An 18241-nucleotide genomic window follows, 5' to 3' on the forward strand; every position below is an offset into this window, starting at 1 on the left:
TGCGTTTATATTTTTGTTGAGTATAATTTAAAATTCTTCTTCTTACTTTTAAGGTTTTGAATGATCAGGTCCCATCTTATCTTAGGGACCTCATAGTACCATATCACCCCAATAGAGCGCTTCGCTCTCAGACTGCAGGCTTACTTGTAGTTCCTAGGGTTTGTAAGAGTAGAATGGGAGGCAGAGCCTTCAGCTTTCAGGCTCCTCTCCTCTGGAACCAGCTCCCAATTCGGATCAGGGAGACAGACACCCTCTCTACTTTTAAGATTAGGCTTAAACTTTCCTTTTTGCTAAAGCTTATAGTTAGGGCTGGATCAGTTGACCCTGAACCATCCCTTAGTTATGCTGCTATAGACTTAGACTGCTGGGGGGTTCCCATGATGCACTGAGTGTTTCTTTCTCTTTTTGCTCTGTATGCACCACTCTGCATTTAATCAATAGTGATTGATCTCTGCTCCCCTCCACAGCATGTCTTTTTCCTGGTTCTCTCCCTCAGCCCCAACCAGTCCCAGCAGAAGACTGCCCCTCCCTGAGCCTGGTTCTGCTGGAGGTTTCTTCCTGTTAAAAGGGAGTTTTTCCTTCCCACTGTTGCCAAGTGCTTGCTCACAGGGGGTCGTTTTGACCGTTGGGGTTTTTCCGTAATTATTGTATGGCCTTGCTTTACAATATAAGGTGCCTTGGGGCAACTGTTTGTTGTGATTGAAAAAGCAGTCCTACATATTTGTTTAATATGTGCATTGAATGACATATCCTGATCAAAAATGACTCCAAGATTTCTCACAGTATTACTAGAGGTCAGGGTAATGCCATCCAGAGTAAGGATCTGGTTAGACACCATGTTTCTAAGATTTGTGGGGCCAAGTACAATAACTTCAGTTTTATGTGAGTTTAAAAGCAGGAAATTAGAGGTCATCCATGTCTTTATGTCTGTAAGACAATCCTGCAGTTTAGCTAATTGGTGTGTGTCCATGTGACATATGTATATTCTAGAATTAACAGGAAGCCAATGAAGAGAGGCCAATATGGGTGAGATATGCTCTCTCCTTCTAGTCCCTGTTAGTACTCTAGCTGCAGCATTTTGAATTAACTGAAGGCTTTTCAGGGATCTTTTAGGACAACCTGATAATAATGAATTACAATAGTCCAGCCTAGAGGAAATAAATGCATGAATTAGTTTTTCAGCATCACTCTGAGACAAGACCTTTCTGATTTTAGAGATATTGCGCAAATGCAAAAAAGCAGTCCTACATATTTGTTTAATATGCGCATTGAATGACATATCCTGATCAAAAATGACTCCAAGATTTCTCACAGTATTACTAGAGGTCAGGGTAATGCCATCCAGAGTAAGGATCTGGTTAGACACCATGTTTCTATGATTTGTGGGGCCAAGTACAATAACTTCAGTTTTATCTGGGTTTAAAAGAAGGAAATTAGAGGTCATCCATGTCTTTATGCCTGTAAGACAATCCTGCAGTTTAGCTAATTGGTGTGTGTCCTCTGGCTTCATGGATAGATAAAGCTGGGTATCATCTGCGTAACAATGAAAATTTAAGCAATGCCGTCTAATAATACTGCCTAAGGGAAACGTATAAAGTGAATAAAATTGGTCCTAGCACAGAACCTTGTGGAACTCCATAATTAACCTTAGTCTGTGAAGAAGATTCCCCATTTACATGAACAAATTGTAATCTATTAGATAAATATGATTCAAACCACCGCAGCGCAGTGCCTTTAATACCTATGGCATGCTCTAATCTCTGTAATAAAATTTTATGGTCAACAGTATCAAAAGCAGCACTGAGGTCTAACAGAACAAGCACAGAGATGAGTCCACTGTCTGAGGCCATAAGAAGATCATTTGTAACCTTCACTAATGCTGTTTCTGTGCTATGATGAATTCTAAAACCTGAATGAAACTCTTCAAATAGATCATTCCTCTGCAGATGATCAGTTAGCTGTTTTACAACTACCCTTTCAAGAATTTTTGAGAGAAAAGGAAGGTTGGAGATTGGCCTATAATTAGCTAAGATAGCTGGGTCAAGTGATGGCTTTTTAAGTAATGGTTTAATTACTGCCACCTTAAAAGCCTGTGGTACATAGCCAACTAATAAAGATAGATTGATCATATTTAAGATCGAAGCATTAATTAATGGTAGGGCTTCCTTGAGCAGCCTGGTAGGAATGGGGTCTAATAGACATGTTGATGGTTTGGATGAAGTAACTAATGAAAATAACTCAGACAGAACAATCGGCATCACTGAAAGCAGCCAAAGATAACGATATGTCTTTGGGATGGTTATGAGTAATTTTTTTCTCTAATAGTTAAAATTTTATTAGCAAAGAAAGTCATGAAGTCATTACTAGTTAAAGTTAAAGGAATACTCAGCTCAATAGAGCTCTGACTCTTTGTCAGCCTGGCTACAGTGCTGAAAAGAAACCTGGGGTTGTTCTTATTTTCTTCAATTAGTGATGAGTAGTAAGATGTTCTAGCTTTACGGAGGGCTTTTTTATAGAGCAACAGACTTTTTTTCCAGGCTAAGTGAAGATCTTCTAAATTAGTGAGACGCCATTTCCTCTCCAACTTACGGGTTATCTGCTTTAAGCTACGAGTTTGTGAGTTATACCACGGAGTCAGGCACTTCTGATTTAAAGCTCTCTTTTTCAGAGGAGCTACGGCATCCAAAGTTGTCTTCAATGAGGATGTAAAACTATTGATGAGATACTCTATCTCACTTACAGAGTTAGTATCATTTACTAACAGGGACTTAGAAGAGAGAGACCTAATGTTTAATAGACCACATTTAACTGTTTTAGTCTGTGGTGCAGTTGAAGGTGCTATATTATTTTTTCTTTTTGAATTTTTATGCTTAAATAGATTTTTACAGGTTATTGGTGGTCTGGGAGCAGGCACCGTCTCTACGGGGATGGGGTAATGAGGGGATGGCAGGGGGAGAGAAGCTGCAGAGAGGTGTGTAAGACTACAACTCTGCTTCCTGGTCCCAACCCTGGATAGTCACGGTTTGGAGGATTTAAGAAAATTGGCCAGATTTCTAGAGATGAGAGCTGCTCCATCCAAAGTGGGATGGATGCCGTCTCTCCTAACAAGACCAGGTTTTCCCCAGAAGCTTTGCCAATTATCTATGAAGCCCACCTCATTTTTTGGACACCACTCAGACAGCCAGCAATTCAAGGAGAACATGCGGCTAAACATGTCACTCCCGATTGGGGAGGGGCCCAGAGAAAACTACAGAGTCCAACATTGTTTTTGCAAAGTTACACACCGATTCAATGTTAATTTTAGTGACCTCCGATTGGCGTAACCGGGTGTCATTACTGCCGACATGAATTACAATCTTACCAAATTTACGCTTAGCCTTAGCCAGCAGTTTCAAATTTCCTTCAATGTCGCCTGCTCTGGCCCCCGGAAGACAATTGACTATGGTTGCTGGTGTCGCTAACTTCACATTTCTCAAAACAGAGTCGCCAATAACCAGAGTTTGATCCTTGGTGGTGTGTCACCGAGTGGGGAAAAAATGGTTAAAATGTGAACGGGTTGGCGGTGTACACGGGGCTTCTGTTTAGGGCTACGCTTCCTCCTCACAGTCACCCAGTCAGCCTGCTTTCCCGGCTGCTCGGGATCTGCCAGGGGGTAACTAACGGCAGCTAAGCTACCTTGGTCCGCACCGACTACAGGGGCCTGGCTAGCTGTAGAATTTTCCACGGTGCGGAGCCGAGTCTCCAATTCGCCCAGCCTGGCCTCCAAGCTACGAATAAGCTACACTTATTACAAGTACCATTACTGCTAAAGGAGGCCGAGGAATAACTAAACATTTCACACCCAGAGCAGAAAAGTGCGGGAGAGACAGGAGAAGCCGCCATACTAAATCAGCTAAGAGCTAGTAGCTGCACTAAGCTAGCGGATTCCTAAAAACACACAAAGTGAATAATGTCTAAATAATTTAGAGGTGATTCAGCAGAGGGAGTGCTTTAGTTGAGGCACGTGAAGATTACACTGTGAAACAAATCATTATCTAGTTAACTAGATCAATCTAACTGCGCAGATTAAACAGCTAACAGATACAGAAAAACACCGGAACAGGAAGTGATACAATACCGCAGTGAGAGCCAACCACCAGTAGAGGCAAGCCAAGGCAAGGTCCTTAATCCCAGAGTTGCTCCCGGTGTGTAGTGAGCGCCTTGCATGACAGCACCCTGGCAGCGGGGTGAATGTGAGGCATTATTGTAAAGCGATGGAGCGTCTGATGCAGATGGAAAAAAGCGCGATATAAATGCAGTCCATTTACCATTTGTTGATCTCTGCGTTTACCTTCTCAGTGTGATTGCGTGTCTGCAGTAGCTTCTAGAAAACAGCCAGTGCGAGTGTTGGTTCATCCATATGGATGAGCGCACTGCTTCACAAATACAAATGGCGCTAATGCTCTTTATCAGGTGAATGCTATGGCGCTCCATTCGCAGTTCTTGGGCTGTTGTGTTGCCTGACATAGGACTCCAGCCTCAACACTGTGACAGGTTTTGGAACTAATGTGGTCTGTAAAGGGCAGCGGACAGTTTTCAGCAGCAGTTGGGAGTTTTTGAACTACAATACCTGGAATATTGGGGGGTTGCAGAGAGGACTATGTTTGCAGCTAGTTCCACGTCAGCGTTACACCACGTTTTAAATAAGTCATTTCTGACGACTGTTTGGGTGTTGATGAAAACATGACGGTCATTTTAATTTGCTACTAGAGCACCAGAGTGCAAACCTCCACCGATGCTAGTTTCCCATTCCACAAAATTTTACCTTGGAAAAAAATGTCAAGGTCAAAGTCCTGTTAGAACTGAGTTTTCATAACCTAAATTACATGCACTTGAGTTTGTTTGTGGTGGTGTTAGTTTTTTTTTTAACTTTTTAAGTTTCTGAATTGTTTTTCCAGATCATTTTCACAAAACATTGGTTATCTCTGCTATGCACAATTTTGTATTGGTTTTTGGCACTTGGTTTCTGACTGATAACTGGAAGATAATCAGGCATAAAATTGGAACCTCCATCCAATTTTGGTGGTGTAGGTAAATCCATGAAGGAAAAATGAGAGTGACTGAGGCACTTTTGATGGAGATATAATGCAAAATATACACCAAAAATGGCCACAAAATCTGTAATCTGGATCAGATCCAGATCAAACTTTGTCAGTCGATAAAGGATACCATCATTCATAATGCTCTTGAATATGAAAGAAATGTGATTTTTTTTGACAGATGAAGTTTTGAAAATTCATTCAATCTAAAGATGGGGATTTCTTCTCACTTTGACCTATGACCTTGAAAATTGAATCAGTTCTTGCCTATCAGGATATGAATCTTCAGTAAAATTTTCATAACTATATATAAAAAGTTGTGGGTTCAAGGCTGTTCACAAAGAAATGGGCAAAAACATTTTAAAAAAATGGTCTATTTAGTCAATGTGACATCCATATTGTCAGCAGACATCGATAATTAATGTCTAAACTAAAAAAATAAATAAATACATCAAACAGCTCGACTTCAATAAACTTTGTTGTTCACAACGCTGAACGTTTTGGGATAAAAATGTTGACTGAATCAGGAGCAGATCCAAATTTTCAGTTTCATCCCGTGTTTGTCATGTGTGCATTTGGCTCTGCATTATGTCAACAGAATGTAAGGATTTCCAGTGAATGTTTTGCATGGACAGGCAGTGATTTGGGGAAGTGCCTCGTTTTCTCTTCACACTGTGGGGACATCTGTCATTATGTAACATTTTTGTTTAGGTTCATTGCAACTTTTTCCTTCAATAATTAAAAAAACATCAGCAATCAATGTGTTATATAAATAGTTATTCAATGATATTGGAACTGTGCACTCAAGATGGTCATATTAACCTTCAAAAGGAGTTCTTGCAGTCGTCGCGTTGACAAATGGTGCGAGCAATCAGAATTAATTTGTTTTTTGCACTGATTTAATTGGAATGTGCAGTTAACATTGCCATTTGGCATTCAAGTGCTGTTGTTCTTTTAAACATCCATGACAGATGTTTTGATTTTATATTTGCAAAATGTGTGTTGTATGTTTCATTATTCATTAAAAAAGGTTCAAACACAGTAAAATCCATATTGTGTCAGTGTCCTGCTGAAAGATGAACCGTCACCCCAGTCTGAGGTTAAGAGCGCTCTGGAGCAGGTTTTCATTCATTTTCCCTCAATCCTGACTAGTCTCCCAGTTCCTGCTGCTGAAAAACATTCCCACAGCATGATGCTGCCACCACCATGCTTCACTGTAGGGATGGTGCCTGGTTTCCTCCAAACATGACATCAAAGTGTTCAATCTTTGTCTCATCAGACCAGAGAATTTTGTTTCTCATGGTCTGAGAGTCGTTCAGGTGTCTTTTGTCAAACTCCAGGTTGCCTGCCATGTGCCTTTTATTAAGGAGTGGCTACCATTCAGGCCTGATTGGTGGATTGTTGCAGAGATGGTTGTCCTTCTGGAAGGTTCTCCTCTCTCCACAGAGGAATGCTGGAGCTCTGACAGAGTGACCATCTGGTTCTTGGTCACCTCCCTGACTAAGGCCCTTCTCCCCCGATTGCTCAGAGTCCTGGCGCATCTGAACATCATGGATGGTGGAGGCCACTGTGCTCATTGGGACCTTCAAAGCAGCAGAAATGTTTGTGTACCCTTTCCCAGATTTTTACCTTGAGACAATCCTGTCTCTGAGGTCTACAGACAATTCCTTTGACTTCATGCTTGGTTTGTGCTCTGACTGTCAACTGTGAGACCTTATATGTAAACAGGTGTGTGTCTTTACAAATCATGTCCAATCAACTGAATTTACCCCAGGTGGACTCCAATTAAGCTGTAGAAACATCTCAAGGATGATCAGTGCAAATAAGAGGTACCTGAGCTGAGCTCAGTTTTGTGCTTCATGGCAAAGGCTGTGAACACTTATGTACATCTGATTTCTTAGTTTTTAATAAATATACAAAAAAAATCTCAAAAACCTTTTTCACATTGTCATTATGGGGTATTGTGTGTAGAATTTTGAAGAAAAAAATGAATTTCATCCATTTTGGAATAAGGCTGTAACAACAAAATGGAAAAGGTGAAGCACTGTGAATACTTTCCAGACCCACCGTACATATACAGCTAAAGGTTCATCTTAATTCTGACCATTAGTCACTCATTGACTCTTTAAAGTAGTTCCATTTCTGTGCTCTTCCATGCTGTTGTGAGAAGTGTTCATCCAGGTGACTGGCTGAGTGAAATAATGAATTTTAAATTTTAAAAATCTATTTTGCTAAAACCCTAAATAACAAAGGAGATGGCAGAAAATTCAAGGACTGATGGATTGGAAGAGTTTTGCTCTGTGTGGGACATGGTTGGACACCAGAACTGCCAAAAAAAAAAAAAAAAGTGAGCACAAGTCTTCATGCTTGTCTGAATTAAAGTCAGCGATGGGAAGTTTTGACAGAAGACACTTTTAAAAATAATGTATATGAAGACAAAAAAATACACTGCACGTCATCTGAGAGTCTGTCAGAATTACTGCTCACACACAATTATAGTATGCAATCATTAGTCAAATACAAATCGATGCTGAATCAGCGCTGCCAATTTAGAAACTTTTGTTGCTAGATCTAACAACTTTTTCACCTTCCCTAGCAACCAGAAATCCTATAGCGACTCACACAAAACCTGGCCACTTATTTCACACAAACCAGTTTGTAAATAGTTTAAAGGTTTTTTTTTTTTAAAACATTGGATAATGCAACTCAGTCTCACAACATGTTACCAGAATTCATCATCACAGATGAAAACTGTTCGGCACATGACACCCTTGTTTTGGAAGATAATGTCTGGAAATGCATTCATTCGTTATGATGGAAGTTACTTAAGAGGTTTTTTATGCCCTGCGCGGCGTCTGTGCCGTGAGGCGGGGCATATAGCGTCCGGGTTGTCCATCCGCCGGCTGTCCGGCAGCAATTCGTTCGCCGCAACGTAGCTTTGCACCTATTGCTCGCAGAAACTTCATATTTGGTGGGTACATGCCTTGGAGGAGTACTTCACATGAGCTTGAAGGCCGGTGACCTTGACCTCCGTTTCAAGGTCACCAGTGGTTAGATTTGTTTTGAAGGCTGGCGACTGTGACCGACTTTTTATGGTCACTGTTTGTCACATCCTCTAAATAAATATTATGCCAATTTCCAATTTTTTCCATTGTATATCCCAGTTTACATCAAACACATAAGGCTTCAACCAAATACCCACCCCATACAGGTACATATTACTGCACTTTGCATGGAAAATAATACTGTGCGCAGGGCATTTCGTGATGAATGTCTCTAGTTTAAAGAGTTTTTGAAGAAGTCCCTCAGCATCTGTCTGCTCTGGGTGAGTTTCTCAGACTGAGCTGGAGGACACTGGCACTTAGTCCCACCACCAACAAGAAGAAAAAAAAAGAGCTAAATTTCACAGTAAAATGACACTGTTAACATCATGTTACAGAGGCAGGGCGATGACATCATCCTTCCAGTTTTCCACAGTAAGACACTTGTGGCATTTTCAGATTCATGTGATTAGATAAATATTCCACTCATAAAAGAAAATAAAGGTTCATCAACAGAACTGATTGTTTTACACAAATTGAGTGTAACATGATGTTCAATGACATCACGCTCAACAATGTCATGATAAGAAATTTTATTTATAACGCACCTTTCATTAATAAAAATCTCAAAGTGCTACAGGAAAAAAACAAAACCAAGAATAAGTAAGAGAATAAATACAGAAAATCTTAAGATAAAAACAATCACCAGAATACAATAAATCCAAAATAAAATAATAAAATAGAATAAAAAGACTAAGCTGCAACAGATTCAAATTACTGAGACCTGTGATAGGCCTGTCTAAACAGGTATGTCATGAGGCTTTTTTTTTTTTAAAGCTTCCACAGCTTGTGGAGCCCTCTGATGGTCAGGGAGGGAGTTCCAAATATGAAGAGCAGCTGAACAGAAGGCCCTGTCTCCCATGGTGTGAAGCTTGGTGCAAGGGAGATGGAGATTAGTGTTGTATGAACAGGAGGATGTGGGGGGAGTGAGGAGGTCTTTGAGGTATGTGGGAGCATTGCCATGGATGCAATGGTGGGTGATGAGAGCAATCTTAGAATGGATTCTGTAGGTGATGGGGAGCCAGTGAAGGTTATGGAGTATAGGTGCAATGTGCTCCTGTTTACGAACTCTCACCAGAATTCTAGCTGCACTGTTTTGAATGTATTGGAGCCTTTGAAGGTTTTTTTTATTTCCAGAGAACCCAAAGAGCAGGGAGTTACAGTAGTCAAGCTTAGAGGAGACAAAGGAATGGACAAGTTTTTCCAGCATCAATGATGACGTCGTCGTGCAGTGAGTGTAGTTTCAAGTTGCTGAAATGTTTCCTTTTTTGTTGCCCAAATATCCATGAGTGGAACTGGAAAGAAGTGACGTCTGTGTCCCCTATAGATACAGACAAACCAGTGACCCGGTGTCACGCCTGGCAATCACCCCTCAGAGAACACAGATTCTGGACAGCAACCAAATCATTGATGCTTTTGCTCTTAACCACAACAACAGGCGCATTGCACTGTCAGGAAGACATCAATGGTAGATATAAGAGTTTTTCTCTGCCTGCTGTTAGCATTTTTTTTCCTGAGGCTATAGGCTACATGTGTAAGTCTGGATATTTATATTGAACAGTAGCCTAGGTTTGTGCATGATTTTGGTCATTCTGTATGTCATTAGTGACTGTCGCAGATCAGAATGTGACTATGTGTACGCATGCCAGTGAATGTGGCAGAGGTGTAGCAGAGAGCCGTCATGACACACGAGCCCACAGCACCCTCATGAAAAGACCTGCAGAAAAATATCTCTGGAGCCGCCACTGGATTCGCTTCTGCTTACTGTTTGTGTTCAAAATTTAAAACATGTGGCAATTAAATAAATTTTCGTCCGAACTGAAAAGATGATGCCCAAAACATCTAAAAGTAGAGCCTAGGTTGAGAAAAGCCGAACTTCTCCTTTAATGCAGTCATGTATAATGAAACCCCCCTTTACATTTTTCTATTAAATCAACCCACGGAAGCAACAAGTTTCGCTTTCCATAAATCACGTGACCTCATCTTAACAGGCTGCCAGTGACGGGATCGTTCAGTCTTGAGACTTGGTGACTGTGAGCTAAACGTTACTCGTCGGAACCCCCCTGAGTTTCTAGACCGTCTGACGGCACGCGGTCCGACACCACCATCCCGCAAGGCGGCGCAGCGACTGGAGGAGAGTTTTACGCACGGACCGCGCGGTGATGGTGATGAACGCGTCTCCATCGGATGGCAGAGTCCTCCAGGGACTCTGGGACTACGTGAGAGAGGGACACGAGGACATCCTGCTGTCCCCGTACCTGGCCGCCTGCTACGCCTTGCTGACGCACATGCTGCTCTGTGCGCCTTTCTTTGCGCTCGACGCGCTGTGCGCCGTTTCCCCGCGGGTCCGCTCCTGGAGGATCTGTGCACGTTCCGAGGCTCCGCCGTCTCTGCGGCGCTGGACGGACTGTTTGTGCAGACTGCTGCTCAGATACGTCGGCGTGGTGCTCCCGGTCACCGCGCTCTTCCACAGGCTGCGCAGCCCCGTCTTACCGGACGCGGCTCCGTCCTGCTGGCAGCTCTTTGTGGACGTGTTCGGGTGTTTTCTGCTCTTCGACACGCTCTTCTTTCTCTGGCACTTCTGCTTGCACAGGTGAGCCCGCGCCGGCACACATTTTCTGCAGGATTACGACAGGAAGAGGAAAACCAGTTAGATGCTGCCGACTCATGTTTTCACTCTCACTTTCACAACACTGTTTGTTTTTAACAATTATAAATTAAAAGAAAAAACATAAGACTGCACGTGCAGCTACCTCTGACCCGCTTCTTTAAAAGTCCATGATGTCAGTTTTGACTTAACCAAAAGAGTCCAACCTCAGTGTTCCAGGACCTACAGGTATGGTGGCCATCCAGGGTGGCAGATGGAGCCAGGCAGGGGTCAGAATTGAAAAATGCTTTTAGTGCAGCGGATAACTGAAAAAAATGCTTCAAATGGTGATGCAAGCACCAAATTTGGCACACATACTCCTTAGACATTACTCTTTTAAAAATGCCGGGTACCCACGTGAACTTTCAATAGGCGGCCAAGAAGGGGTCAGTTGAAGTATTACACAGGGGTCAAAATTTAAAAATGCTCCAATCATATTGAAAGGTATTCCATATTATTTGTCTGATCATAAAGATTCCAAAAAGGTATAGTTTGGACTATCTGTGAATGAATGGTCTGGAGTTATGGGGTAAAAACAGCAAGAACACTGAGAAAGGTCCATTTCAGTTTGTACAGGGTCAAAAGTTAAAGTTGCTCCAGTTTTGGTAAAAAGTGGTGCAAATTACTGGTTGAGCTAATAGGATTAATAAATGGAATAGTTTTGACTGTGTTGCGTGCTTGGTTTGCAAAGTAAAGGTTAAACAATATCAGCATCCACTGGATTCTAACACATTCTGACATATGCTACCCTGTAATCAATCAATCAATCAATTTTATTTATATAGCGCCAAATCACAACAAACAGTTGCCCAAAGGCGCTTTATATTGTAAGGCAAAAGCCATACAATAATTATGTAAAAACCCCAACGGTCAAAACGACCCCCTGTGAGCAAGCACTTGGCGACAGTGGGAAGGAAAAACTCCCTTTTAACAGGAAGAAACCTCCAGCAGAACCAGGCTCAGGGAGGGGCAGTCTTCTGCTGGGACTGGTTGGGGCTGAGGGAGAGAACCAGGAAAAAGACATGCTGTGGAGGGGAGCAGAGATCAATCACTAATGATTAAATGCAGAGTGGTGCAAATTACTGGTTGAGCTAATAGGAATAGTTAGGGCTGGATCAGGTGACCCTGAACCATCCCTAACTATAAGCTTTAGCAAAAAGGAAAGTTTTAAGCCTAATCTTAAAAGTAGAGAGGGTGTCTGTCTCCCTGATCCGAATTGGGAGCTGGTTCCACAGGAGAGGAGCCTGAAAGCTGAAGGCTCTGCCTCCCATTCTACTCTTACAAACCCTAGGAACTACAAGTAAGCCTGCAGTCTGAGAGCGAAGCGCTCTATTGGGGTGATATGGTACTATGAGGTCCCTAAGATAAGATGGGACCTGATTATTCAAAACCTTATAAGTAAGAAGAAGAATTTTAAATTCTATTCTAGAATTAACAGGAAGCCAATGAAGAGAAGCCAATATGGGTGAGATATGCTCGCTCCTTCTAGTCCCCGTTAGTACTCTAGCTGCAGCATTTTGAATTAACTGAAGGCTTTTCAGGGAACTTTTATGACAACCTGATAATAATGAATTACAATAGTCCAGCCTAGAGGAAATAAATGCATGAATTAGTTTTTCAGCATCACTCTGAGACAAGATCTTTCTAATTTTAGAGATATTGCGCAAATGCAAAAAAGCAGTCCTACATATTTGTTTAATATGCGCATTGAATGACATATCCTGATCAAAAATGACTCCAAGATTTCTCAGTATTACTTATCTTAGGGACCTCATAGTACCATATCACCCCAATAGAGCGCTTCGCTGTCAGACTGCAGGCTTACTTGTAGTTCCTAGGGTTTGTAAGAGTAGAATGGGAGGCAGAGCCTTCAGCTTTCAGGCTCCTCTCCTGTGGAACCAGCTCCCAATTCAGATCAGGGAGACAGACACCCTCTCTACTTTTAAGATTAGGCTTAAAACTTTCCTTTTTGCTAAAGCTTATAGTTAGGGCTGGATCAGGTGACCCTGAACCATCCCTTAGTTATGCTGCTATAGACTTAGACTGCTGGGGGGTTCCCATGATGCACTGAGTGTTTCTTTCTCTTTTTGCTCTGTATGCACCACTCTGCATTTAATCATTAGTGATTGATCTCTGCTCCCCTCCACAGCATGTCTTTTTCCTGGTTCTCTCCCTCAGCCCCAACCAGTCCCAGCAGAAGACTACCCCTCCCTGAGCCTAGTTCTGCTGGAGGTTTCTTCCTGTTAAAAGGGAGTTTTTCCTTCCCACTGTAGCCAAGTGCTTGCTCACAGGGGGTCGTTTTGACCGTTGGGGTTTTCACATAATTATTGTATGGCCTTGCCTTACAATATAAAGCGCCTTGGGGCAACTGTTTGTTGTGATTTGGCGCTATATAAATAAAATTGATTGATTGATAATTATCTTATCTGAGCTAAGCACTAAGTCAGACAAAAGGTCTGAAAATTCACAGAGAAACTCACAGTAACGACCAGGTGGACGATAGATAATAACAAATAAAACTGGTTTTTGGGACTTCCAATTTGGATGGACAAGACTAAGAGTCAAGCTTTCAAATGAATTAAAGCTCTGTCTGGGTTGTTGATTAATTAATAAGCTGGAATGGAAGATTGCTGCTAATCCTCCGCCTCGGCCCGTGCTACGAGCATTCTGGCAGTTAGTGTGACTCGGGGGTGTTGACTCATTTAAACTAACATATTCATCCTGCTGTAACCAGGTTTCTGTAAGGCAGAATAAATCAATATTTTGATCAATTATTATATCATTTACTAACAGGGACTTAGAAGAGAAAGACCTAATGTTTAATAGACCACATTTAACTGTTTTAGTCTGTGGTGCAGTTGAAGGTGCTATATTATTTTTTCTTTTTGAATTTTTATGCTTAAATAGATTTTTACTGGTTATTGGTGGTCTGGGAGCAGGCACCGTCTCTACGGGGATGGGGTAATGAGGGGATGGCAGGGGGAGAGAAGCTGCAGAGAGGTGTGTAAGACTACAACTCTGCTTCCTGGTCCCAACCCTGGATAGTCACGGTTTGGAGGATTTAAGAAAATTGGCCAGATTTCTAGAAATGAGAGCTGCTCCATCCAAAGTGGGATGGATGCCGTCTCTCCTAACAAGACCAGGTTTTCCCCAGAAGCTTTGCCAATTATCTATGAAGCCCACCTCATTTTTTGGACACCACTCAGACAGCCAGCAATTCAAGGAGAACATGGGGCTAAACATGTCACTCCCGGTCCGACTGGGGAGGGGCCCAGAGAAAACTACAGAGTCCGACATTGTTTTTGCAAAGTTACACACGATTCAATGTTAATTTTAGTGACCTCCGATTGGCGTAACCGGGTGTCATTACTGCCGACGTGAATTACAATCTTAACCAAATTTACGCTTAGCCTTAGCCAGCAGATTCAAATTTCCTTCAATGTCGCCTGCTCTGGCCCCCGGAAGACAATTGACTATGGTTGCTGGCGTCGCTAACTTCACATTTCTCAAAACAGAATCGCCAATAACCAGAGTTTGATCCTCGGCGGGTGTGTTGTCGAGTGGGGAAAAACGGTTAGAAATGTGAACGGGTTGGCGGTGTACACTGGGCTTCTGTTTAGAACTACGCTTCCTTCTCACAGTCATCCAGTCGGCCTGCTTTCCCGGCTGCTCGGGATCTGCAAGAGGGAAACTATAGGCGGCTAAGCTACCTTGGTCCACACCGACTACAGGGGCCTGGCTGGCTGTAGAATTTTCCACAGTGCGGAGCCGAGTCTCCAATTCGCCCAGCCTAACATGATAACTAAGCATGATACATGATGCAAACTATTCCTTTTTAAAACCGTATTCACCCAACTAATAATTTGCATCACTTTTTACCAAAATTGGAGCAACTTTAACTTTTGACCCCTGTACAAATTGAAACTGACCTTTGTCACTGTTCTTGCTGTTTTTACCCCATAACTCTGGAACATTCATTCACAGATAGTCCAAACTATACCTTTTTGGAATCTTTATGATCAGAGAAATAATATGGAATACCTTTCAATATGATTGGAGCATTTTTAAATTTTTACCCCTGTGTAATACTTCAGTTGACCCCTTCTTGGCCGCCTATTGAAAGTTCACGTGGGTACCCAGCATTTTTAAAAGAGTAATGTCTAAGGAGTATGTGTGCCAAATTTGGTGCTTGCATCACCATTTGAAAGATCCCTCAGTAAATATTCACTTATCTGCTGCACTATTTCAAGTTTGATTAAAAATCTGTGTTCCAGCTAGTTTCATGTGATTTTTAATCCTGGCAACTCAGAATGATATGCAACTATACAGTGCTGCTTGAAAGTTATTGAAGCCCATGAGCTTGGACACGTTTGAAATTTTTTTAGGACATCAAAAAAAAAAAAAAAAAAAAAAAAATCAGGCTTTTTATATTAAAATTTATATATATATATGTCCTTTAAACTCACAGTGAAAAGTAATCTCTACATCATGAATTAAAAGAAATGAAAATCTAAAAGCCAAAATGATGGCGTGAATAAGTACAGTAAGTGCACCCTTTTAGTATGAACACATATCAACCATAATTCTTCAGCCAGTCTTCTTCAGACAAGTCAGAGGATGGATACATGAACATGTCCAAACCACTGATTATGTCTTGGATTTTATTTACATCAGCTTTGAAGAACTACAAACAGTATGGTACTTCTCTGGTAAAACTGTGTGGAATAGAAAGTCCTCAAAATGAAGGGAACGTGCAAGAAGGAGACAAATGAGGAAAGACGAGACACCCAGACAACCCAGAAGTTATCGGCTTCTGTGGTTGCACAGTGCAGGTTTTTGAATTTTGCATCAGCAGTTACACAACTTTATGATGAAGTGGTACAGAGGAGGAAAAAAAAACAGAAAAGAAAAGAAAACTTGAAAGTTCAGCTGCAGTTTCCTGGAACACACATCGGAGATGCAAGCCTGGATTTGATTTGTTTGCTGAAAGAATTTTTTTTTTTCTCTGCTCCACTGTACTGTGAAGCCATGAGTGGTGATGTAAAGTGCAAAACTTGCACAATGCACAATTTCTGCAGTCACTGCCACAGAAGCCTATATCATCATCAGGGTTGTCTGGTTATCTTGGTGGCTTTCCTCACTCATCTCCTCGAAGCTCAAATATTTGGGAGGGACTCTGAGTACAGCCGTTGCTTCTTCACATTGAAAGGAGCCAGCTGAAATGGTTTGGGCATCTGGTGAGGATCCCCCCCCGGTTATCTCCCTAGGGAGGTCTTCCAGGCACGTTGAACCAGGAGGAGACCTTGGGGATGCCCCAGAACACACTGGAGGGATTATATTTCCCAACTTGCTTGGGAACACCTTGCGATAGTTTTTTTAGATTTAGTTTTTCATTATTTTACAATAATTAAGTTTTGAAATGGAAGCCAGTCCGCACTTTCACCTATCAGCCACTAGAGGGCCGTATTGTTTATTTATTTAGAACATGACAAGACTGAATCAACAGATGGTTTCTAATTAAATTTTCTTTCAGAAAGAACACGTTACTGTTTTTAAATGGGCCAAAGAGTCATTTCTTTTAAGAAAGTTAACTGATTACTTTTTCAGCTTCACAGTACATGAGTGCAAAGAAAAGTCATTGAGTTAATTACTGAGGCGTCAGTGCAAATCACAGGTTTAATTAATGCTATGCCACTTTTCAGTAGAGACTGACTTTTTTCTCTGTACTGTTTAGTCCTGAAGCTTGTTTTCCTTGAAGTCTTCTTTAAGTCTTTCCGTCTGTCCAAACTTCAGCCTTTGTCTTTGAAGAGGTGCATGTAAACGTATGACCTCCCCTCTGTGTGGTGGGTTTTTTTTTTCTGTTCATGTAAAGTAACATCTTTTGTCACAGAGGCGTTCACCGGTATTCCTACTTTGATGCACCAAATTGATTGAAAAAGCAACTTTAGTTTTCTTACACTCAACAAAAATATAAACGCAACACTTCTGGTTTTGCTCCCATTTTGTATGAGATGAACTCAAAGATCTAAAACTTTTTCCACATACACAATATCACCATTTCCCTCAAATATTGTTCACAAACCAGTCTAAATCTGTGATAGTGAGCACTTCTCCTTTGCTGAGATAATCCATCCCACCTCACAGGTGTGCCATATCAAGATGCTGATTAGACACCATGATTAGTGCACAGGTGTGCCTTAGACTGCCCACAATAAAAGGCCACTCTGAAAGATGCAGTTTTGTTTTATTGGGGGGGGGGATACCAGTCAGTATCTGGTGTGACCACCATTTGCCTCATGCAGTGCAACACATGTCCTTCGCATAGAGTTGATCAGGTTGTCAATTGTGGCCTGTGGAATGTTGGTCCACTCCTCTTCAATGGCTGTGCGAAGTTGCTGGATATTGGCAGGAACTGGTACACGCTGTCGTATACACTGGTCCAGAGCATCCCAAACATACTCAATGGGTGACATGTCCGGTGAGTATGCCGGCCATGCAAGAACTGGGACATTTTCAGCTTCCAAGAATTGTGTACAGATCCTTGCAACATGGGGCCGTGCATTATCCTGCTGCAACATGAGGTGATGTTCTTGGATGTGGCACAACAATGGGCCTCAGGATCTCGTCACGGTATCTCTGTGCATTCAAAATGCCATCAATAAAATGCACCTGTGTTTTTCGTCCATAACAGACGCCTGCCCATACCATAACCCCACCGCCACCATGGGCCACTCGATCCACAACACTGACATCAGAAAACCGCTCACCCACACGACGCCACACACACTGTCTGCCATCTGCCCTGAACAGTGTGAACCGGGAATCATCTGTGAAGAGAACACCTCTCCAACGTGCCAAACGCCAGCGAATGTGAGCATTTGCCCACTCAAGTCGGTTACGACGACAAACTGGAGTCAGGTCGAGACCCCGATGAGGACGACGAGCATGCAGATGAGCTTCCCTGAGACGGTTTCTGACAGTTTGTGCAGAAATTCTTTGGTTATGCACCCGATTGTTTCAGCAGCTGTCCGAGTGGCTGGTCTCAAACGATCTTGGAGGTGAACATGCTGGATGGGGAGGTCCTGGGCTGGTGTGGTTACACGTGGTCTGCGGTTGTGAGGCTGGTTGGATGTACTGCCAAATTCTCTGAAACGCCTTTGGAGACGGCTTATGGTAGAGAAATGAACGTTCAATACACGAGCAACAGCTCTGGTTGACATTCCTGCTGTCAGCATGCCAACTGCACGCTCCCTCAAATCTTGCGACATCTGTGGCATTGTGCTGTTTGATAAAACTGCACCTTTCAGAGTGGCCTTTTATTGTGGGCAGTCTAAGGCACACCTGTGCACTAATCATGGTGTCTAATCAGCATCTTGATATGGCACACCTGTGAGGTGGGATGGATTATCTCAGCA

The 18241-nt window shown here is 42.3% G+C and overlaps 1 protein-coding gene across 1 annotated transcript in view; it reads left to right on the plus strand.

Moving 5' to 3' along the window:
• The first annotated feature begins 10245 nt into the window (after window positions 1–10245).
• Window positions 10246–18241, plus strand: part of ch25hl3 (cholesterol 25-hydroxylase like 3) — a 15001-nt gene continuing 7005 nt past the window's right edge. Inside the window, exon 1 of the mRNA XM_034171230.1 lies at window positions 10246–10772. Within this exon, the coding sequence (XP_034027121.1) occupies window positions 10342–10772 (431 nt within the window). The 5' untranslated portion in view covers window positions 10246–10341. The remainder of the gene's footprint in view (window positions 10773–18241) is intronic.

The sequence above is a fragment of the Thalassophryne amazonica genome, chromosome 5, assembly GCF_902500255.1.
Source record: "Thalassophryne amazonica chromosome 5, fThaAma1.1, whole genome shotgun sequence".
In the NCBI taxonomy this organism is placed as follows: Eukaryota; Metazoa; Chordata; class Actinopteri; order Batrachoidiformes; family Batrachoididae; genus Thalassophryne; species Thalassophryne amazonica.